Source organism: Anser cygnoides, chromosome 1, assembly GCF_040182565.1.
Source record: "Anser cygnoides isolate HZ-2024a breed goose chromosome 1, Taihu_goose_T2T_genome, whole genome shotgun sequence".
Classification (NCBI taxonomy): domain Eukaryota; kingdom Metazoa; phylum Chordata; class Aves; order Anseriformes; family Anatidae; genus Anser; species Anser cygnoides.
The window spans coordinates 145,242,355-145,267,669 of NC_089873.1; the positions used below are offsets into that span (position 1 = coordinate 145,242,355).

The 25,315-nt window shown below is 39.3% G+C and overlaps 1 protein-coding gene across 2 annotated transcripts in view; it reads right to left on the bottom strand.

Annotated features, from left to right (window-relative positions):
* UXS1 (UDP-glucuronate decarboxylase 1) overlaps nucleotides 1-24,760 on the bottom strand; it is a 59,047-nt gene extending 34,287 nt beyond the window's left edge. Inside the window, exons 1-5 of one of the 2 annotated variants that reach the window (XM_048077909.2) lie at nucleotides 24,545-24,760; nucleotides 12,672-12,699; nucleotides 10,035-10,083; nucleotides 7,936-7,979; nucleotides 4,311-4,371 (exon numbers count right to left, since the gene is read on the bottom strand). In XM_048077909.2, the coding sequence (XP_047933866.1) occupies nucleotides 4,311-4,371; nucleotides 7,936-7,979; nucleotides 10,035-10,083; nucleotides 12,672-12,699; nucleotides 24,545-24,641 (279 nt within the window). In that variant the 5' untranslated portion in view covers nucleotides 24,642-24,760. Of the gene's footprint in view, nucleotides 1-4,310; nucleotides 4,372-7,935; nucleotides 7,980-10,034; nucleotides 10,084-12,671; nucleotides 12,700-24,110; nucleotides 24,328-24,544 lie in introns of those variants that run through there. The other variant, XM_013190235.3, reaches the window with a different exon arrangement.
* Nucleotides 24,761-25,315: the final 555 nt, after the last annotated feature.

Below are 25,315 nucleotides of genomic sequence, written 5' to 3' on the forward strand. Positions count from 1 at the left end.
GAAAAAAAATAAAAAGTCCATGCTATTTTTGTGAAAGATTTATAATATTAGAAACATCAAATCCAGCTTCTGTCTGCTTTAAATGGAAGGCATGTTGGGTGTTCTAAGTACTACAAATTCTTTCACCTCTCAGAGGCGGAAAAAAACCCAAACTATTCCTTTTCTGTTTTAATGCATCCACAACCCTATTATGACAGGATGTGTATGCACATCCTATCATTCTGTTTGCAGCCTCTTGTACCATTTACTCTGACATACAGCACTTGCCTGTCTTGGAACTTTATGATGCTTTACTGTAAAGAAATAAGCAGAAATAAAATATTTTAAATATAGTGCTCTTGTTCCATATTAGAGTTAAAGTAATCAAGCTCTTTATTTTTCCCCCTTTCTGTATGTCATTAAGAGTAAACAACAACAAAAATCACTAACAGAGTATTCAAGCAGTAAACACTGCAAGTAGTAGGGCTCCACGTTGCGTGACACATCCAGACAGACATATCTATGGAAGCAATCACTTTCTCTGCACTTCATAAACTGTTTATAAGAATACACAAAGATGACAGACAAACACTTTTAAAGAATGAAGGTAAAAGCCCAACGTAGCATCAGCTCTATTATATGACTACATGATCAAATTTACATTTTGAAAAGGTGATTCAGCTGTTCATTTCCATTCTTCAGTTGCAGTGACAACTAGCCAAACAAAAGGGCATAGTGATACTGTCAAAGAGGAATCTAATGCATGGATAGTGTGCTACAACGACCAAGCACTGTGCGCAGAATGATATAAATGCCTGAAGTTCTTCAGCTTTGACTGGCACAAAGTGAAGATATTTATCCTGCCCTCTCCCCCCATCCACTGCTGCAGACACCAGATGAGCAGATTTTTTTTTTTTTTTTTAATTTCGTAATCAGGAAAGAAATAAAGGCAGATAGAAAGCTAACAAAAACTGAAAAGGAAAAAAAAAAAAGACCGACATCTGCTTTCTTCTCTAAACCCCAGCCTTTTACTTCTTTTTTTCCCACAATTGTTTTTTCATATTAAAAACTCAGGGCTATTGGTGTTAAAGACATTGTACCAGTTAATAAAAGAACCACTTAGTTGGCCTATTCGGCATTCTTTTGGGTTAGTCAGTGCTTCCAGATTCAGTATGTAATTCAGTTCCTTGACAAACCTGAAGGAGAAAGAAGATTCAGGAGAAACCCTCTTTAAAACAAAGCAACGATGTCAGAGCTCCCACAATCCTGTAACAGACAGGAGAGAGGAACAGGTTTCTGGCATAACGCTATGAGCACAGAGAGGGCAGTAACTGAGCAAGAACAGCCCTTTGCCAGGTAATCCCACTTACTAATGGAAAAAAAAAATGCACAGAAAACCTACTGCCATAAGCTTATCCTGACTTGGGAGTGAACGGCAGCCTTGCTGAACATTCCAAGGAGTTTGTCTTTTTGTGGTGACCAGGACCAAAGCTTCCTGTAGAGCTTATGAACCTGTTCCTTCAATCGAGACCCAACACAATTCCCTGCTGCTACTTCTATTTCCGGCATTCCAGAGAAGACAAATTCAATGTTTGCTGTATACCCTCAGTGTAGCAAAACATGCTGAAGGTGTCTTCTTCATCTCCTAACCCAACCAGACACTGCACGTAGCAGCACAGCAGCACTCTTCTGTTATATGCAAGCAAAAAAAAAAAAAAAAAAAGGAAAAAAGCACAAACCAATTTTGTTCGGAAAGAAGTTTACAATTATTTTAAATCTGTAAGTCGTTTTTATGATAAATCTGTATTAGCTTCATTAACATGCTAATTCCATAGGTATTGAAAATGAACTACCTGGAAAAGGAGCTGAATTTCCCCTGGAAAAGTAAACAGCTACATAAATTAATTTTTATCATTACTTGAGGCTACATTAAAAAGACCATTTTTCACTGAAGTTCTCAACATAACCTTCCTGTAATTGCTTATAAAAGCAAGGTTAATGTACTTCATTTCTAAATATGACTTCCTACAAATTACAATGTCATTAATCTCCAAAATCATATACTGTACATGAATCATTTCCATATCAGAATTGAAATAGCAGCACCTGGGGCTTAAATAAACATTCTTTAACAAAACTTTATATAAAAATATAATTTAACAGTGCCAATATGCTTTTTAACTTCAGCATCTATGGAAAGGCACAAACATTACTAATAATTTCCTGCAGTGGATGTGTTTAAATACTTGTCTATTTCCTATACAGGTTTATTTTTGCTCTCTGCAATCAGATTTAAAACATCTAGCGTCCCATATGGAAATTGCATTAATTTTGGTGTTGTTTTGTGTTTCTACTGGTCTACCATATTCAATTCAGGAAAAAAAAAAAACACAACACACTGAGCCTACGCCAACGCTTTCATCCACAAAATCACCAGAAATCCTTCTCTTGCACAGAAAAGCCTTTTGCCTAGTCACTTCAGAGAAGTGAACAAGCAGACAAATCACACACCCCAGGACGAAGTTCAATGAACTTAAGCTCTTTTGAAAGAAAGTGCTGGAGTATCCAGTCTTAGCTGAGATATCGCTGCTACTAGCAATCATCTGCAAATAGGTACAGAATAAGCAAAGAACTGCTAGAACTGCTGTCTGCTCACATCAGTGTTGTGGATATCTGCAGGTTTGCAGCTGGAGACTGCATTCAGGGAAAATAAGAACTTAGAATGGTTTAGGAAAAAAAAAACACATAGAATCATCAAAATATGAAACAAATCATCTACCAAACTTCACTTGGCTCACCAGTTCTTTCTGTTTACTCCTGACAAATTTTGAAGTGCCATGCAAGGTCTACACAAGTCTTCTATATGCTGAATTCAACTATTCAAAATTTTTCCTACACGATGACACGAACATTATAGATGAATGAAACTGCCCACTTGAGCAGCAGGTTTGTGAATGCCAATGAGCGCGCACTGAACTAGTTCCCAACTGCAGTACAGAAGAAATGACTATGCAACTCAGTCATCCTTTTGGCCAGCTCTCTGTTTAATAATTTAATCTCTACAGAATGCAGACATCAAAAAGCTATTCACCTCCAGGTCTGCAGAAAACACTCCCATTCCAACTATCTGCCATCTCTGTTGAAGCAATGAACTTCAGCAAGATATCCAATACCTTCAAGTGGCAAAGTTAAAAAAATAGTAAAGAGCTCCATAATCCATTAACAGCTTGCACTGATAATTTTCTTGTAAACACCTTATCATACCAAAAAAAGGACGTTGAGGTAACATTGTTACAGTTGCATGCATAAGCACACTATTTAGGACTTTTCAGAATTAAGGCTGTTACTTTCCTCATTACGCCTTCCAATTTCAACAAGGAATCAGGAAGCCTACAAACCTATATCCCCTTCAGGCAGCCATAAACATATGAACTTAAACTAAACTAATAAAATGTAGTAACACATTCTTTATGAAGTTTTGCAATAGCAATAAAGTCATTTGGTTTTACTTATATCTTTTCAGTGTTTTGTCAAAATTTTGAAGTGTCAAGGCAAAACCATGAAATTTCAGCACTTTTGTGGGGATTTGTCGTAGATTCTGCTCTCTACTACAGAGGCAGAAGCTCTTAATATGTATCTTAGGTAGCTATATTTCCACTGCCTCTCAGAAACAAAGACATTCTTTTTTTGTCCAGGACAGACGAAAACAAGAAAAATTTTAAGACACTGCTAACTTCAAAAGTGTTTGTAGACAAAACTGTAAAGCTGATGTCACAGCAGTTTGCTGAATTTAAAGATGCCTTGGACTATTACTTGTCCTGACTAAACCTGTCCTCCTCTCCCATCCTAAAATGTCTGTGATGCTTCAAAATACCAGAAACAGAGAAGATAAGAGATACACACTGCCTCAGTCTAACTGCTCCTTCTTAACAGTACTGCAGAGCAGCTACTCTTTTAGCCTTATGACTTGTTCAATTCAATCATACAAACTTTCTGCCAAGACATGCCTAAAGTTTCCCAGTCTGCAAGTTTAAGCCACTTGGGAACGCAGGTCTAGCGATGCAGGTCTAAGCTGTTAGAAGCAGAGAACAGTAGCTTAATCAGCAAGTCAAGCCTCTAAACCAGAGCCCAAGTCTAAAATCCATATGCTGTGTTTGAGAACATCAACGCAGGGTAAGCGAATCCCTAGCCTATACCCTGTGCAGCACATACAACATCCAAAGTATTTTACTTTAACCCTGCTCATGGTTTTTAATTAATCCTGTAAAACAGATTACATTCCACCAAGCTCTTATTTCCCAAGCACAACCCTTGAGTAAGTTCAAACTTACCAGGATTCTTTTACGATCTTTTTCTGATAAAAATTTCACTGGTGGGTATTTCTGGGTGAAACTAAAAAACAAATCAAAACAAAGAATAAAAATCATATAAGTTTCAGCTTTGCTTCTTTGAATTATGAAACATTATTCTGACAACGCCCAATACTCAAAGTAAGGCCATGCTTACTCCTTTTATCTAAAGAAGAATCTAGACCAACATGAGAAATTACCTATGTTTTGTTGAAGCACCATGAAAAATATAAAAACTGAACAGCAAGAAGTGCTTTTAACCTTCTGCTTAAGTGATTTTCGAGTATGAGTCACTTGGCTTCTTCTATCTGTTGAGAACAGGCCTAGAGCCAGGCATGACATCACAAGAGAATACAATCATAAAACGTGAGCAATTAGTTTTTATTTTTTGAAGTTTTAAAAAGCAAGCAACCTTCTATAAAAATCTGGAAAGGAAATTCTATTAACTTACCACATTGACTTCAAACAACTCTGCTTAAAATTTCAGTGTAATCAATGTAATCAGTGTAATCAATGTTTACAAGCAGAATGCTGAGGAAACCCTCTAAGATGGCTCAACCTTTTTTTTTTTTCCTTCCTCCAAACAAGAGACCTTATTCAGTCTGAAAGCTAATCTTAATTTTCTTCTCAAAAAAAATGAATAGACTGATGTTGTCTTAATGGTCTACAAGCTACTTTCACTTTATTTATTTTTTTCACATTCTTCAGAATAATTCAATCAAAACTAAAATATTCTAAAATAAAATTATGTGACCGATGAATCTCTGGTGCTCTCTTAATTTCAAAATGGATGCTCAGAGCCCTAAATGCTTTTATGGACACAGTAACAGAATTATGTTACTTTTTTCTCCCCCTCACTGGCATACACTCTGCATATGGCAACAAACACCTCCAAATGAAGGTGCGAAGAAGGTATGATTTTTTTTTTTAAAGTTAAGTAGCGTTTTAGTCCCAGCAATATTTCAATAGCTCATGTTATTCTTAACTAAATACCAGTGTGACACCTGACAAAAATCAAACTGCGGTTACTCTTCTCCAGGAAGCCCACATGCTAGAGATACAATCAGATGTAGCAAGCAGGAGATATTTACATCCGAAGTTCACACTGAGATTACGTTTACATGTACTCACAGACTCTGATTGAACTGACTCTACACTTACTGATTCTGAAGCATCTCCTCTGGTTCTAGCTTGCAGTATTGGCCCAATGGAAATTAAGAGAAAGCACAGTGCTTCTGTATTTGTGACAACTTGTCATCCCAGAGTTAAAGCCATTTTCAGTTTTGTGGATAGGTGAAATATGCAGCAGAATCTTCCAACATTACCCATACAGGAAAACTGAAAGAAGGAACTACCTACACTTGCCTTGTATCCCATCACTACAGGGATCACTAAGGGCAACCTTATTTCCTTGATTTAAGGTGAAACAATGAGAAACAGCAGTGCGTAAGCATAATACATACATGTAAAACAGCCTTCCAGTGAGAGAAGGGCAAATCCACCAATAACGAGAGTTGAAAACACGTTGAATGTTTATCAAGTTTTGAAAAAAGGTAAGTGTCAAGTAACTGGATGTGAGGTAAAAGTCAGTCCCCTCCATTTTTAAGGCCAAGGTTACATTAGTCCATAACGAAGTCACACTGCTGCCAAAGGAATGTCCCAACCATGCTTGCACCTTCCGTTACACCAGGAATGGCTCAGGGGCAGCGTGCAGGAGTCTGGAACTGATCCAGCAGAATGCTCATCTTTTGGCAACAGCTTAAGTGTAAGTTTTGCTTTGATGAATACACTAGGCCTAGCAATGCTTTTTGCTGTGCAAATCATTAATAAAAGCTTTCCAACTTTAGCTTGTTAAACAACCTTTCGTCATGAGACTAGCATTAAGGAATTCTTGACTTTCCTGCTTCCCAAATGCATGAAGATGGCTTGATTTCAGATTCTAATCAGCTTATGAGGTAAAAAAACATTGACACTAGAGAATAAGTTTTGCAAGCAGGATCAGCCTTCGGGCATCTATTAGTGAATAGTTGCATACCACCTCTTTATGTAGATACAAAATTTGAAAATTAGTACCAGCAACATCTTGCATGCAGCTGAACCAGCAGATAATATAATTATATATAAATAATAATTATTTATTGTTATAAATATGATTCCCAGATCAGTTCCTGCAGAGGTAAAATATATTTTCATTCTTTCTGCTCATTGTTAGTGACTTGCTAGACATTTGAAACAAGAAACATTAATGCACTGCACACGCTACTCAAAGTGAAATGAGCATTTAGATGGCTCCTGACAAAAGCTTTAACTTAATGGTTTTACCCATTGCTCATTTGGAAAAATGCAACAATTACAAAAGCAAAAAAAAGCCAACCAGGATACCCCTACCACAACGGCAGAAGGAAATACCTGAATTACTAACAACTGAAATTGAAGATATACTGGGCTGTCAGTAAAGATTAACCAAGTCAATTGAACAGAGACAGTGCATCAAAAATTTAATCTTAACATAAAGTCATTTCTCTATAATTTCACCACTGCATCACTTGTTTAGTTCGACCCATGAAATCCATACTTATATTAAGAGATCAATGATCAGATCAGCGTTCTTACTGAAATGAAACAGCAGGTAACCACCAGTATGCCGTATGTAACCATCCAGGCTTACTGGCACTGGCTTAAATAAGGCCAGACCTGGCCCTTTGTAATGCAGCATTCTCAGTCCGGCTGGTTGTTTGGGACATGGACTCCGTCACCCGTGAAAGAGTATCACTGTCAAAAACAGCAGTGTCCTCCTGCCAACAACGGCCAGTTTCCCCAGACTGGAGAATGCATCTGGCTGAAAGGCAAATAGGTTGGAGTGTGAGGGACCTGCTTGTGAAGAGACACTGAAATGTATAGTTTCCCCATCCAGTTTACTAACAGCATTCGAATGGCTCTGGTGCCACATGAGGGAGGAAATGATATTGCAGAGTGGACTCAAACAGCACAAGAAGTGGTGGAACTAGAGCAAGCATAGAAATCTACCACATTTACCATCTGTGGTTCACCAAAAAGCTTGTCTGCATTTCTCAACTGTATTATCTAATTTAATTCAAGATATCACATTCCTTTACAAATCCTAAGAGAAGTCAGTCTGTTGGGCTCATCCAAAACACGTGCACAGAACAAGATTCAAAAGCAAATTGTTGTACATTAGCTGAACCATGGTAAGCAATCACAAGCATGGGAAATTTAAGGTAAAACACCTCCAGTTTCTTGTAGTTGAAACCAATGTATTTCAGCACATACCTGTACTAGACTTACTAAACCATGGTAAACTGTTCACCGGCAGCACTAAAATCTGCAAATTCCTTCACAGGATTTGACCTTGACAAGAATTTAGTACTCACAGTTACTTTGATGGGATTATTCAGCCCTGACTACCCTAAGCATTAATGTCCTTTGGCATTCAAGGGCCCATCCTAATGCAGATATGACAAAAATCCAAAAGGATTGAAGGCATACGCAAAATATGTATCTCTAGCCTACAAGGTACAGAATTTAATGCTACAAAGCAGAAATTGCACTTTTAAACTGATTCCCAAACCAAGCAAAGACCACATACCTTTTTTCTAGATCTCGGATTTTCTCCCTTAGAGGTGCAACAGCCTAAAAATAAAGGAATAGTATTTAAACTTTGAAGAAGAGGTAAGATTCATATGACAAAACATTCATATAGGAAGTTACTTCAGAGCAAAAACCATGGCAGTCTTACAAAGAGCTTCACAGAAGATAATCCAAGAAACTTCTATCTTAAAGCATTCTTTATGTCAAAAAATCCTTGGGCAGTTTTCCCCCAAAATCAAATCACCTAATACCCTTAAGCTTACCACTAAAAGTAAAGCATCTTCAAAGCTAATGCAGCTGCTCAAAAGAACATCCAAAGCTATGAGTACCATAGCTTTGTGATATGAACATCCACCGTTATGATTCCTATTTAAGTGGACGTAAATACAGAAGCAGAGACATTAGCACCAGTGCAAAGGTTACAATTCTCTCAGAACATGTGAATTTAAAGAAATATCATGTTTTACATTACAACTTGAGGAAATGTTTTTAGTTTATTAGTCTTTTAAAAAATCTTAATAAATGGAAATGCATTAGAAAAAATAAAATTCACCTACCAATACTTCTGTTTTGTATTTTCATTGCTTTGAAAGAGGGAATCATTTAAGTCAGCATCAGTTTCAGGTTCTTTATTACAGGACCTGAATTTCTAACATTCCTGCCAAATATCAGCAAGTCCCTGTAATCTCGTTATTAAGCTTACTAAAAGTTTGTCACAAAATTTACCGTGTAGGGACATATGTAAATTGATAGCTATCAAAGGGTTATCATTCAAAAAGGTATTAAATAGAAACGTATCATCCAACGACCATTAGTTTTCCCACAAATACTAATGGTTAGAGCTAGACAACTCAGGAAATTCATGAATTAACTGAAATAATCTGAATATTCATGTTAAGAGAGAAATACTGCATTTTCTTTTAAGCTCCTCAAGCATCTGGCTCTGTGGAGCAGCAAATAGCTCCTGAAACAGCCATACTTATTTTGACAGTTTAAAGTACTGTGTACAACTACAGCTTTAAAAACAAGATCCAGACAAGCCTGACTTCTCAGAGAAGTAACTCTGATCCCAAAAAATTTCACCCACTAAATTTCAAGCATTTCACCATTCCCAAACAACTGAGATTTTCAGAATGTTTGTTGTAATATTTACCAGAATTAAAAACAAATGAATGCAAAAAAAACACATTTTTTTTTCAAGCAAAAAGCTGAAAAAAAAAAAAGAATGCAACAGACGTGACCTAAGAACACAGCCCTTCCCCAAATTTTAAGCAATTTCATTAGGCTTCTTTCTGTATCCTGAGGAACGATTGCTTTACAAAGCTGTAGGAATACAAGACACTACGCAGACCAGACTAAATAAGCATGGTCACACCAACACGCACAAAAGGGGTGGCAAGTACTCACCTCAAGGTGAGCATAAAAGATATATATAACATATAACTAAGGACAGTTATATCTGTTCAATTCTTTGTTTTGTTATTATATTGGAAGCCTAAACTCACCTGGAGAAAGATCTGTTTGTGAACTTTCATAGTATTTCACAACAAACTGAGGTTGAAATAAATTCAGAGATGCTGATGAAGAAGTTCAGAACCACCAGCATGCTCAATACCCATGCCTACTGTAGTACTTGTATTGCCAGCACTTGTACTTGAAGCATTGTCAGTGCAAACTAGTCCCAAACACAAATACAGCTATATTTGTTCATGAGTTGACAACAAAGCAAAGCATGTTTGTAAGGTTTCAAATTTTGACTTAAACTTACGTATACTTAATATTTTGGAAGGGTGATAGAGGAAACAATCTGTGCATGTCCTATACTCAAGAAAGTCAGTTGTCAGGAGGTCTCTATAAAGTCTCTGCAGCAAACAAGACTACCTCTAGAGCTATAACTTCCAGAAAGATTTAGAGGTACCCTTTTTATTTCCAGAAAGTCATATCTACGTGAATCTGTAAGAGTTCAAAAGCTGTTATGCATAAATCTAATGCTTTGATTTTAATGGAATGGAGAGTAATGACAGAGCTAGTCCCTTTCAATATGAAATGAAAAATTGAGTCTTCAAAAGAGAACAAAAAAAATATTAGAAAACTGACCTCCTCTATTTTACTTTCCACTTTCTGATCCCCATTTTCTTGGAGAGACCTGTTAGCAAGAAAACAAAAAAAACATAATTCATACCAAAGCAATGTTAGCTCCACTGCACCAACATCAAGCTTTTCCTGTTAAAACAGTATCTTCACAGCATCCTAAGTTAGTATTATTTCATAGGCATACTCAGAGTAAATGAAAGTGCTTGGTCCAATTCCCACTGAAAACAGCTACAGTCTTGTCACAAAGTTTGGCAGAAACAGAACCAAGCCCGCAGGAAAAAGTAATAAAACTGAAGATGGCATTCATTTTACAGAGAAAATTAAATTAACCAGAAAAGTGTCTAATCATTGCACCAAGGTAGGGTCAGCAGAAGTGTTTTTGTGTAGTTTTACTATCTGAATGCCTAAGATGTCTTCTTGAGGGTGCAAGTTCACTGTATGCTAACAGAACATTTTCTCTCAATGCCACAACTGCAATTTCAATCTAAAAGAGAGAAGAGGACATGTGCCTAGCTTTGACTTTGAATTTTCACAAAACAAGGAAAAAAACCTATACTGAAACTTACCTTAAGTGACCATTTGATGGGCAATGCTAACCTTTTGCACGTCACTCATTTGAAATGAATCCAAGCTTATACCTTGACGTCCTTCAGTGTAAGTTGTGAAAACAGAGGATTGCCTAAGATGTTAGTGTCTTGCATAAAGTTATGTGGTCTTATTTAGCATGTAATTGTGTAAAATATTTTAATTAGTGTATCCATTCTTTAGGTAAACTTCAACAACTGTAGAATATTTTACTTCTTGCATCTAGTCTATATAATTTTCCTTAAGTTTGCATAATTCTTTTTTTTTTCCTTCCCCAAACTAAACTTTCTGAAAGGGGAATTATTTATCAAGCCTTACAGTAGTAATTTTTTGCATACTAGAGGATTCATGGGTATCCAACATAAAATGGAGTTCTTTCAAATAAAACAGAGCTCCTTTACTTGGGACCTGCAGTCATAACACCTAAGGAAACAGAAGGCCCTTTGTTAAGCAGATATATATATGCCACACCATTAGAAGTCGGAGCAATGATTCCCTTCATACCCTTCATTAAAACTCTGTTACTAAAGTCAGTTCAGTCTATTACTAAGGCAAAAACCTCACTGAATGGATTTGTCGTATCAGTAGAGTGCATTAATAGGCTGAGACACGGTCCCTGAACCATATTTTCATGATGAATTTTATTTTTTCATTTTTTAATAGCAGCAAATAATAAATTCATACCATGTTATCTGGAGTGTTTTTATAAATTCATGTGAATGCTTCAAATGTTTTCCCAAGAAAAAAAAAGGTACCCAGTATTGTTTATTCAGAAATCCTGTAGCTTAAGTATTGGCACTCTAGTTTAGTTTTTAATGAGCTTTTCCGCCCTAACAAAGACAATGTTATTGACTGAGTCCCAACACTAGATCTTCAGAAATTTTTCTGTAAAGGACTTCTCAAATAAGAAGGTAGATGCAGATAACTGCAGGATTACTAAGGACAGCTTGTCAGGGAACCAACACTCTGGATCCCATGACAGCCTGTCCTCCTCAAACCACTGAGGGTCCTTCCTTCAGAAATGCTCAGCTGCTCACCTAACAGCTGCTAAGCTGCCATAGTTGGGTGATCATGAGATAACATGGTAATCTAAATGATATCTCCATCTGCAAGCCACAGTAGCTCAGCAGCTGTTCGGCTAACAGCTGAACACTTCTCGTAGCAAGGGTGGGAAACTGCAAGAAAAGTAAAGTTGACAGCCTGGGACAAGAACAGATCCCACTGCAAGCTTTCCTGGGTAAAGCAGAGTCCACAGGAAACTGAATAATTTTCTTAATTTGCCTCAAAATTCCTTTATTCTGTGCTGCTAAGCACAGTAACAGAATAACTAAGCCTTTTAATAGCAGAACAACACGTTGAAATATTTTGTCCCCTATGCGCAAAACTTTGTTGTGGGGAACACAGTGTCCTCATATCCTCTTCACCTTCCCTTCCAGAGGACACTTGCATTCAAACAGCAGTACTGTGAAATCTGCATGATTTGCATTTTTATGTTGTGCCTTCCTGTTTTTAAGGGCATAAATTCTGGGGGACACAGCACAGGATTTTTTGCTTTTCAGCAGTTAAACCACCAGCTTCTCTCCCAATTAATTATGGAGGGGAGAAACTCCTCAAAACTTTATTTCCAATTCTAGGCACAGAATTATGGTAAACAGTGGATGACCTGCTACTTTTCCATGCTTAAGTCTGTATTGTCACCAATATATCGGCCAGGTCTATGACGAAAGAAAGCAGAATCCCAGCCTACGTGCCCAGGTATGCTCTTCAATTTGCCTGAAAACATCTCCCAGTTCAGAAGATGATCTCACGCAAAGGAAGATGTTGAAATGTGAGAAGACCCTCGATGAGGTTTTCAGCAGACATGCACTGCACCCCTTTCTGAGACTGAACACCCTGTATTTAAGAAATGGTATCAGCTGCTTAGCAACCATCCAACAGCAGCGTGAGCTGCTCTTATGTTTTCTCCCTGCTTGACATAAAGTGATGCATGTTGATGGGAATGGTACCCGTTTTATTTCAGGTAAGTATATTAAATACAAAAATAATAGACATTACCTCATATTGACAAAGTTTCCCCACACAGCTGGAAAATAAAAAGAGGGAGAACATTAGTGTCATGTAACAGTATAAGGTAATTTTTTCCATCATCATCATAAGGAATTTAAAACAATATTGAGTGTGTTCACCACATCATCTAAGTAAGTTACATACATGGCATAGCAAACCAAGTGACCAGAACACAGTTTAGGAGTATAGGAGGAATTCTGATGATTACATGAGACTACAAAGAAGGAAAATAGAACAATTTAATTAAACAGGACTTGTCTATTCCAGTGCACACCTGGAACTGTCTGGCCAACAAATCAGCAGATACACTTATCTGACTCCTATCCCCACACTATATTAAGTAAACAAAATACACAAGAATTCTCTAATTTGTCACTGCACACCTTAAAAATGAGTTCTAGACATGTTTATTACATATATTGAAAGACTGGCAACAGCAAGGAAGAAGTACTATAGCCCTGAACAACAAGAATTGGAAACTGCAGAATGACAAGGATAAAAGCACTGGCTGCTACAGGCAATAGCTGAACCAGTTCAAAGAGTTGGCATAACAGTCCTGCACTAAAAGTAGTTGCAAGTGCTAATTTGCATGCTCTCTCTCATTTTCAATAAATATATAGTAGTGATGCAAACTCAAACAGAACCTAAGCAACATAACCAAATGCCTCACTGAGCAGCAATGCTCATTTACTACATATTTTGTATGGAAATGTTTTAAGAAAGACAAATCACTATATGAAATGATACAGCAAACAAGTATCAGCTGTTTCTCCGTGTTCATGAAAAGATTCATTTGCTGAATCCATTCCCTACTAGAAAACATCTTCTGAAACTATTCAGGGTTTAAGCGATTACACAAAGACTATCAGAACACAGATTTTCCTTTTCACTTTCAACTAGGACACAGAATGTGGCTTAAAGTGGGAAAAAAAAAAAAGGGAAAAAGGAAGAGAGAGAGAGAAGCTATAAAGCAGGCTACAGAGCTGCCAACTTCAGAATGTCAACACAAATAAGGTTAACGTGGGACAGTTACATAAGGGACTCTGCAACAATAAACAACACAGAAAATATACCCTGAATATCTTCAGAAAATCATTTCACAATTGTTGCAGCCCACATGCAGTTATGGTATTAACATACATATGGAAAGCTTCTGAAGTGACCTCAGTTTTTGCAAGCTGTGCTTCAGGCCTCAAGTAGCAGCTCAGTGAAGTACTTTGCCTAGATTGTGGCCTTGCAGATACACTTTCATGGTTATTATTTAGTGATCTCAAGCAAAGAGGCGTTACAGAGACGAGAACAAAAATACAGCTACAGTCACAGGCATTTTCTGGGCAACAGAAGGAACAAAATATGCTTGGGAAAGAGGAATAGGGGAGGACACAAGTGAGAATTCAATAAAGCAGTTACTGTTCCACCCTTCATGGGATGGCAAAGCTACTGGACTGCGTTAAACTGCTGAGTGCTGCCGAGTCATTCAAAGAGAAATTCAAATGAATTCTTGACCATCAAACTATAGGAGGGCACTATGATATCAGCGGTGGTATCATAAACCCCCATCTTCTTTGGGGAAGAGAGAAGGAAGCTTTACATTAGAATAGATGATCAATACAATTCAGCTGAAATAAAAAGCACTGTGGATTTTACATTAATTAGAGTAAATTCTCAGTGGGAAAAGAGACAGTTTTGAGCACTAATGGTAAATTCAAGTTATTTACTGTGTGGCTAGGATTTTAGAATTATTCGTGATAATATTAAAGGCAAAGCTTTTTTTTTTTTTTTTTTTTTTACAGTGAATGATGATCATGTAATAACTATAGGTACAGAATTCTCAAGCTACACATCACTCAGATATACTTACAGTCAGTTATTTTTCTGGGCTACCGAAACCCATACTAGTAATGTAAGGTATTGTTTGTGCAATGTCAGGAAACATCTGGGCTTAGTTGGTGAAGCAGGAATTGACAAAAAAAAAGTCACCAGCTGCAGCACAAATACCATCCTGCTGGTTTTGTTGCAGCAAAAAAAACCGTGCAGCTACACTACATACAAGAAATTGGATTCCTAGAGGAAACGTGTTAGCTGTGCATGCTCAGTTTCCACAGCAGGGAATGGGAACTCAGAAAAGCATCCATCTATTTCCAAAAATACTGTGCTCGATATCACAACTCTGTAGGACTAAGTGACCTTCTTACAAAAATAGTCAAACTTCCTGGAAGTTTTAACACTGAAAAAAAAGGAAAAAATACAAAATGAACCACATAGAGGAAATCCCACACAGAAGGATCCGAAGGACACTAAAGCATCTCTCACGCACAGACCTGCCACAGAAGTTTGCGTGGACCTCCTGTCCTCACAAAGCGTTCTGAATGTACGGCTCTACAGAGATTTTCTTTTGCTGCTGGGTGTTCACACCTAGATTATGTCAAGTTTGAAGAGATCACAGGTATGGTTTTGCAGCATGGATTTATTTATTTTTTTAAATGCACATCACAGCTGTGTATATATCGGTCTTCTACAGCTGCAGAACCTGCAGTATGATTATGGCTTACAGAGGATTTCCTGGACTTGTCACTTCCTTGCCCTAAAGGTTACACCAAGGCAGGTCTGACATTCAGCAAGGAACATATTCCGAATGATAAAAACATATTAAGGCTACGGGGCCCAAATCCACAAGCAGAATGATGCAGAATTACAAACCAAAATCTGAGACAAAAATCATCAAAGGCACCATAAAACCCACGCCAACCAAGTTCAGGCACCAAAAGCTGCAGATGTGGATGGTTAAAAATGCTTCCATACCAGGTCATGAATCAGACAATACGCACAAACCCAGCTCTCACAAGCATCAGACTCCTAATGGACCCAATCTGAGCAAATTCTAATGTAACTGAGCACTTCAGTGTAAAAGCCAGTCTAAGACAAAACAAAAATGAACCAACACCACCACAACACAACAAGAAAAATCTAAAGCTAAATCTTTTAATTCAGGACGTACTTATCCAGGGTAACAGATGCCAATTCGAGCCGTAGAGATCCTCTCCCTCAACAGCCATGAAAACTTCCCATTCATCCAGCCAGAGAGCATTCACAGTCTTCCTGCCACCCTCTGAAACTCTGACAGTGACGAATTCACAATTCACTGGACTTGACAGACAGGTGCGTAACTTGTAATCAGTGTCTTAATTGCTTGGTTACAAGAGAGAAGAAAAAAGCCTTATTCTCTCAAAAGTCCGTTTTTAAACCTCGCCCAACAACTGATTAAGGCAATAATAAGCAGCCATTAGGCAAGAGATCCAAGTATTTGTATTGCTCAGAGACGCAGGAAAGCCTCATTTAATGGCCTGTAGGAGGAAGGTGCAGTCCTATTTTGATTCCATCTGATCTGAAACATTTTTTCCCCTCTGCTTCCCTTACATAAAATAACAACAATCACTTTTATTGTAGGGGTTTTGCAAGGATTAATTACACGTACCATGAAAATTAAAGATACGTTGGAGGCATTAATCACCCCCATAGATATTACACTTTTAAGTGACAGCTTCCAGAGGAGAATGCCATGACTTGGATGTGATAAAGAGCTATAGTTTTAGGAAAATGGGATTTATGTTTTAAAGCCTTAATCACAGTATTGTTACTAAAGAGGTCAACCAGACTTAAATATTAAACATTAATCACTTGTGGTCCCCCCCCAGCCTCCTTTTTTCTCCTCCTGCCCCTGAGAGATAAAGCTGCAACTATTTGGCAAGCATAGCCTTATGGCAAAATTGTTGCATATCTCCAAGACTTCTTGAAACTACCTTAAACAAAAGGCAGCCAGTTACAGATGAATAAAGAATGGCTTTCTTCTTACTGTGTACAAGTATATTCCTGGAAACTTAACAATTTGTTTAGTTTTCCTACAGAAGACCATTTCTGAACCTACATTGGATGCAGAGCAGTGCAACGACTGGGCTGCTTTCACCAAAGGAACATTTCAAGAGCCATTCTTCAGATACATTATGCAGTCAGGGTTGGCTTGAATTTAAAAAAAAAAAAAAACACCTAGTAATTCAGGCACAAAAAAGTACAACAGAAAAGCCAAGCAATTTGTGTACAGCATCCAATACTAAATGGACACTTCCCTGCCTATCATAGCCTTTTGGCTCTAACCAGCTGTTTTTCACAGCTGGCAGAAGTCATTCTTTTAGATCCCGAGAATACGGGAACAGGATGCATGTTATAGCTTGATTGTCCTCTGAGTCTGTCAATTGCAGTAATACTTACTGTATACATTTTAATAAAACACAGATTACTACTCTGAGAACTCTGCATGCCTTAATTAACTCATCCACAACAGGCTGAAGAGCCAGAAGAGTAACACTAACACAATCTGAAGGTAGGAAAAAATCTCAAAGGAAATTTGTGCCTTTACCCCAGGATGATCCTTCTTCTCTGGGTCTCTTTAAATGACATTAAAATCAAGTCATAGTCTATCACAAGGCACCAACAGTAATTAACACTCATAATCTTAAATTATTAGTGACAGTTTTATTTCAGGATCACGTGCATTTTAAAATAAATGTATTTAAAAGCAAGAGCCATAATGACTATGAAGATCCACTTGCACTATGAGCAACACCACATGCAACCCTTTTAAAACCATTTTCTTCACAATGGTTACGTTGTTTGCATTTTCAAGACACTTAGCTAAAGAAACTTTTATATGACCTTTTGCCCAAGTAGATTTAGCTGAAACCACGAGAATTTTCCCTGTATTACCCTCCTTACGTCCTCTGTTCCTCAGAATAGGAGAGTACAAGAGGATTTTGGTTACAAACGGATTCTGCAATCAACAGAATCAACACGTGGGAACACTATGAATTGATACACAGTTGTTACCTGAATTTCTAGAGCAAAATCCTAACCTTCCAATGTCCAGAGTGAATTGCTTCAGCCATATTTATTTCAGAGAGATGCAATGACATTAAAAACAGGACTTTTTCTTAAATCAGTCTCCATAGTTGCTGAGCAGCTTCGGTCTCCTGGTAGAAACAAGCATTTTCTTTATAGAGAAATACTAGACAGAATGGAAAAGTACGCACAGGGAGCTCATGAAATGTTGATTGTTGCATATGCTTTGAAAAAAAAAATTATTTGCAGATCTCAGTTACATATGGAATGATATAAAGGATACTATTATTTGGCTAATGTATTTTGAACTGCATTTTATAGTCTAGATTCTGCAACAGTAAAAAAAAAAAATAAATTGCAGTCATATCCTAACTGTTAATTCCAGTCGTTTCTTAATTTGCTGTAGGAAAGTTATCATATTGATGAGAATATGTTGCAATATTAGTAGATATAACACCACACAATCACGAATCACAGCTTTGTATTAGGAAATGTCACCTGGGTGAAATTTAGGATTATGCTTTTGGGTAATGTATAATAGTTTGAATCTAAAAAAATACTAGAGTTGCACATTTTTTTTTAAATCTCTTTTATGTTGATACAGATTTCTGTATGGCAAGTAGTTCTTTGCATTAGATTTCCTGAACCAAGGTCTTGTCCAACACCAAAGTTCCTGCCCCAGATCAAAGACAACAGATAGGAACTTCAGCTTTCCCCACATGGGAAGTTCCCAAGACATCGGGATAGAGCGTGCTGCTCTTCAGGGGCTTTACCTTCAGCTTGGATAACATCATTCTATGCCACTCCTCAGCTACTCATCCCCTAGTAAAAGACAAGCAACACAGGACAACGTTTTTGAACCTTTTCTTAAGGAGGAATACTTCAGCTTTGGCAAGCTGATACACTCCTACAGCTTTCAGATTCAACATTATGTAAATTTTCTTTCTTCACAAGACTTAATTGAGCTTCACACTGGATGGTAAGCTAACTATTAATGCATATTTTATTGATGGCAACATTTCAGTTCGCACCATCATTTAAAGGCTGAACAGAGGTCTTCATTTTTCCATTGGCAAATTCTTTCCAGCTCTTCTGCTTCCCCCCTCCCCTTTTTTTCCAGTTCTCTGTTCAATGTTTCTACTCTTTTCTATCTTTTATCTCTAGCATATCGTTCTTCACCACTACTCATCCATTTTTGTCTGTCCTCTGTGCTCTGCCACAAACAAGGTAATCCTATTCAGAAATTCGTTACTACCAACAGAAACACCCACTATTTACAGCAACTACAGAACCAACAGAATGTACGCATGTTTTTCATCCCAAAGAGCTCATCACAGTTATTAAGTTTCAATCAGGATCTTCCATTTCATTCACTACATACATTTGAGTGTACCTGGACACCACAAAACTTTCCAAGATCTGAAGTTACTGAAAAAAAAAAAAAAAGTGTTTTACAAATATGTTGGTTGCCTACAGAAGGTATGAATTCCCAAGGGAGCCAACAGAAGGACTTTCACCTGTACCTGACTGGGTGCAATAATTACATTCTGAATAAGGTCAGGATTGTTTTGACAATATGAAATTTCAGTGATCTAAGCTGCTAGTGCTCCTGTGCCCCCTTTTCATGTAAAGCTGGAGAGAGAATTGAAAACCTGTCTTTCCTCAAGCAGAAGCTGCTGCTCAAAAAAAAATAAAATATCCCTATGAAATGACATTTACCTCCAGGTAAATCTGATCTACACAATTCAAAGGCACAAAATTTCTTTTGAGAAAAACAGTTTTTCCGTTTCCTTTAAAGCAACACTTTTTAACTGCAGGTTAAAAGTAAAACAAAAAGCAAAATCGGCAGAAAGGATAAAGGTTAGCTTTCAGTTCCCACAACAGGCAGGCACTAAACATTCTACCTGATACACTTTTGAATTTGAAGAAATGCTTCTTAAAGTTGTAGCAATATTTTTTTTTGAAATGCACCTGAGTGGGAACACTGACTTCCTTGGTAAAGCTTGGCAGATCTAGGAGTGTTTTATACACCTGAAATATGCTTAAATAAAAGAAATTACAGCAAATCTAATATAAATCTGTGCATATGTATTTAGTGCATTTTAGCAACTTGGAAGGCAGTTTTAAATAATTGGAACATCTGCTTTCCCTCCAAGAATTTCTGCAAATGGGAAATGCTCACCCTTCTCCTTTACATTGCTCATTTTCTTTCTTAAAGGCTGATTGACCAAAGTAAAGTTTAGTTTAAATTGGTGGTTTTCAACTTCTGTTCTCCCCTATGGAAAGAGAGGTGGGGGTCACTGTGTCAGCTTACCTCAACTTACAAATCAAATTCTGCTTTGGTCAACCAACCTTCCAGAAAAGAGATAAGCAATATAAATGACAGGGAAACACTTTCCCTTTGAAAAACGCAGAAAGGAAAGAAGATGAAAGCCATAAGAGTGTCCTGGTGTAGAACAACGACAGCATCACTCCTGCATGTGCCACATGAAGACAAATACTAAATGGAGATATGTGGGGAACTGTATGGGTAAGTTTCTCTGACACAGCAAAAAACAAACAAACAAACAAAAAAAACCACCGCACAGTAAAACCATCATGGCTAGCAAAGCAGAATAGAAATCCGTCTATTCCTGACTTAAACTCAAAATTGCTACTGGACCACAAATACATTTTCGTAAGGTACACGGCTACAGCTAGCTGGAAGCCTGACGAGCAGGGAACTGGAAGCTGCTGAAGACAGTAAACTGATTTGCACAAACCCGCAGTTGAAAGGCTGCTCTGCAGGACATAAAGTCAGAAAGCAAATGTTTATGGTTTGTTTTCTTTTGGTGGAGAATCCGTGGCATGCTGACACAAAAAGCAGGCGAGCCTGATGTCACATCAGACCACTCCTGAATCATCCCTGGCCTGTCAATCCTGATGCCTTGCTGTAAAACAGTCGGGGGAGGAAGAATGGCTCCTGCTATTCTCAAAAGCAGCGCTAAATAATTTTCAGACAGCCGGCCAGAAGCAGTAAAACAGGACCAAATTCATAGCTATTCTCCTATCACGGGAAGTGAAAGTAAAAGCTTATTGGAATACAACATTAAGTGGTATTTAAACTTTGTTTTGAACAAATGCTATACATACAGCACGCAAGAGCCCAGTAAGATTTAAACCGATCAGCTTCCCCAACCCTTGCTATTCCGAGAAGGGGATGTTACACTCTTCCTAGCTGATGGAAATCTGACAAGAACAAATGGCTAACCTTATAAAACGAAGCGTAACAATTGTGGAAGCCCACAATGCTGGGAGAAGTCAAGCTACTACACCGCAAGATGTACGTTACTCACAATATTTTGACATTTTGTTTTTAAGTTGTTTTAGTAGCTGCTCTTTATTTTTTTTTAAAAGTAGCGAGGTCTTAATCTCAGATCTCTTGACAGCACCCTACTACTCATTTTTTTCTCTTGAAAAATGAACAAGGCTACTGACATACTTCCAGAGAACTATTTGATCTACAAACGAGCAAAGAAAACCTGCTCTACTTCAACAGAAATAGAGCTCTTCCTTTATTTTCTGCAAGAACATGCAACTCCCTTGTTATACCAAGACATCAGTGGACTATTTAGAGTAGCGTCAAGATTAAAGCAAACCACGTAGATCGACAAGCTCTGGTCTTTAAATCCTGGCTACAAGATTTTAGAGTCCACATCCAACAATTAAATAAGGGTCTAATTCTATAAAGACAGCCTCACTGAAGCACCTCAGCATGCCTGTATAAAGCTGAATGAACATTCAAAACTTCCAAGGAAATGAATTTAAGGTATCTATGTATTGACTTACCAACCCACAAAAAGGTGGGCCTTTTTATTTTATTTTTAAATTCAGTCTGCATGTAAATAAATTGCTCAGTGGTTACACTGGATATTTTTCCAGAACCTTGTTAATTGCTTGCTGTTTTATGATGTGTACATTTCTCTTGCTATGGACAATAAAAATCAATTAAATCCATTTCACTTGCATTTATAATTACCTCATGTTCTTAAGCCGTGGTTTCACAATGGCTTCAAGATGATGCAAGTGCAGCCTGTAACTGAAAGGATTCGTTCTGGGGCCACCACCCACATCCCCCCCCGGCTGGCACTAGCACTCCTGCAGTACCTTGCAGGGGATCAAATAGGAGCATAGATGTAGCAATAAAACTTTGTTCCTTTAAAAGGGTAAAGACAATTCAACCTTTGGGCAAGGCCCCCTATTATATCTAGCACAGTATAGCAACACAATGTTCACAGAAGGAGACAGCAGTGCAAGTGATTCAAATAAGCTAACTCTGAAATAAATTTAAAAAAAAGAGCAGCGTTCTACCAGATTACAGAGTGATTCAGACAGCTCAGTAGCTGCAGGATCTCCAGACTTATCACTTGTGTGACGGGGAACAAAAATCACCTCTTTCACTAAGGGCCTACAGATGAGGTAAAGTAACGGCAGTGTTAGTTAAACTCTGTTCACTTCAGTTTTGCCAGAGAACATTTGCTTAAGCTACAACTTTTTACTGCCTACTGCATAGGAATGCTCCATTTGGGTTCTGTTTTTATTTATAGACAAAAACTGTGTAGCGCAGGCCGTTTCAAATGAACAATGATTTTTTAAATTAACAGAAATTAGACTTACAAAAATGAGACATCAAACATGACTAGTTCAACCCCAGATGGAAAGCAAAGACTCTTCTTGCTGTAAGTGCATTAGGGAAATCACTGCGGTCCGTAAGAGTCCAAGGTAACATCGGCCTGACTGTGCACCTCACATCATGGTAGTACTTTAACCAAATTTAACTAAACTCCGTATATTAGACACTAGTTGTAGAACCTGCAAGGTGTGTGATGGCAACACTGTCAATCACTGCTCCCAGCTCCCCGTTTCCCCATTGCACCACCTCTCAGCTGGGCCAAAACATCTGTCTGAATGCCCACTGGGAGCTGGTTATAACCTAAAAGGGAAGGCGACACTGCCAGGTGACATTACCCAGACCGGTTCCTTTACTTGATGCACAGGACAGGAGTTTTAAGCCCTTGTACGTGGAGGAGACTGGTGGGAAGTGAGAGATGTGGAGCAGGGATACCTAAGCCAGCCCAGGCATCCAACACCATGAGCTGTGAAACTACCAAGAACAATGACTCTTGACAGCGAGAGTGCTGAGAGCCTTTCAACCGCCTGCAATAAGCTCTTCCCATCATTTGCTAACTCCCATGAAGAAGTTCTTCAAGCACATTTCTAACAAATTTGCATTCAAAGGCAGAAGCTTATGAATATATAAGCTCGTATGAAATAAGGCACTCTTCCAAAATACACTCTCCAAACACTCTCCCAGGTTTTCATACACAAACTAACAAAATGACACTATCAGAAAACTCCTACCTCCTAGTTCATAAAAAATTAAGGTACTTCCAAGTATTTCATTCCCTGAAACATAATGTGCTCCAAATCTGAGTCCCCATGCGCTAACACTGAATGGAAATTCATTGGAAGGATGTGCACAGCCTGAAAACACTTAGTCATTTGGAGAGCACTTGAGAAAGAAGGAACGTACTAAGTGCCAGCACATACACCTACACCACAAGCTCAGTTTTCTCAAATTCTATGCTATTTTAGCCTCGTGTTATCTGACGGCATGCAGAGAACAGCGATGATTCAGTAACATTGCAAGGAGTACACTGGCAGGATTGGGGGCTGGGATCCCAGTCATTCCCACAGAAAAGATAACAGAAAATAGTCTCTCTACAATCTATTAGATCAGTGGCATCTCTGCCAGCATAACATACTATGCTGAAGGCACCAGAGCCGTAACTAATGATTTTACTACACTGCTAGTGAAAAGATGGAAAAGCACAGCAACTGCACGGTAGATTTGCAAAAGCAGATTCCAGTCAGTCACCAATCTACTCCCTTTTTAAGCTACCCTTTGCCACACCGATCTGCAGTCCCTCTCCTGATTTTTAACCCCAAAGAATCACCAGAAATGTGCACTGGGAAGACTTCTGTGACTTACAGCAAAAATCAGATGGCAGTGTTTCCCTTCCTTAAGGCTAGCTTTTACCCAGAAAGCAAACACTGTTACCGTTCACAGATCTCATCGCTGGCCAGGTCCCAGTGGCCATGCCAATTGCCACTGATCCCCAGTATTTTCAGAGCAGCCTAGTGACTTTGTTTTCATATTAAGTTTCATTTCTGGCAAGATATCAAGCCCTTTCAAAATAAGAACAGGCACTGAGCCGTTCTGGCTTTAGTATGCAGGGAACCCGAAGTCACTTGGACAAACTGTCCTAACAGTCGGGTCTGGCATATAATTGCAACAACTATAGCGGTAAGTAAATAATGAGGTCTGGCAAACACAGCAACATATGGCAGCAAAGGGAATTCCTGTCTCGTGTTTCTAGGCTAGAAACAGCAGCTTTCTTCCGAAATGCTTAAGTTATATCTCTCCACGCTCCCAAACGTGCAGAGGGGGTCCTAAACACACCTCGCAGGCACCCGCCTCCAAAGCTCGCTCACCTGCACGTGTTTCGGAGCATCAGGCGAGCTCTTTGGCTCCAGCCACGCTGACGAGGCTTCAGAGCTCCCTCCCCACAACGCGCTGCCTACACAAAACCTGCAGAAACGTCTGAAAACACAACAGGCCAGCCCCAAATACGCTGCACGCGAAGAACGCGACGGAATGAATCCGGACGAAGGGCGAGAGAGCCGAAAGCCTGACTCACGCCTCACAACCCCAGCCACCAACAGCCCTGTCAACGCTTCCTCCAGCCCCTCTCCTCGGCCTCTGCAGCCAGGCAGCCACCGACCAAGCCCCCGCTCGCCCCGGGGGGACAGGACGCGAGGCCCGTCCGCGGAACAACCCCGCCGCCTCCCTTCAGCCCCGCGGCGGACAAAGGGCGACCCCCGGCCGCCCCCATAACGAACGGCCGCCCGCCCGCCCGCTCACTCACAGGCGACGTATGCGACGAAGGCGAGCCCCGTGAGCAGCTTCATCTTCCTGCGGTTGATGGCGGTCAGCAGGCGCAGCAGCGGCCCCTTGCTCACCATGCCCGGCCGCACACCGCCTGCTCGGCCGGGCTCGGCTCCGCTCGGCTCGGCTGCCCGGGAACCGCCCGCGCAGGCGCAGCGGCGCCCCCCGCTCCCGCCTTCCCCTTCCCCCGCTGTGGCGGCCGGCGGCCGTCATGGCGCGTGCGCCGTGGTGCCGAGGGGAGGGCGAGGGGGCCGCGCGGGTCCCTCAGGGTGTCCCCGTGTGGGTGGCCTTGGAGCTTTGTGGGTGACCTGGTGGTCGCCGACAGACCCGGACGTACACAAGCATGCCCCAGCTGTGTGTCGCTCTGCTTCCTTCAGTGCATATTGAAAGCTTCGTGTTTCCTCATGTTCTTTTCCTATCTCCACACATCTCTCATCTATGGTGCGTGTAGAGCAGTGTGCGTTTGCTCTCCCCGAAGAAATAGTTAATATTAAGCTGCCTCTGGTTAGGATAATGAGATTTAAACTACCCTAAACCAGTCCACATTTCTCCTTCAACGTAGACCTGAAGGCCTTGCACCTTTCTCATGTGTCAAAATACGTTCTTCTCTCAATAAAATACACTTAATCTGAATAGAAATCTGAGAAAAGCCAGTCTCCCCACACAGTGCTATGACCTTCAAACAATTACTAAGGGATATCCTTTCTCAGGTTCATCTCCTGCAGGAGAATACTGCAAGAACAAGTGTTCT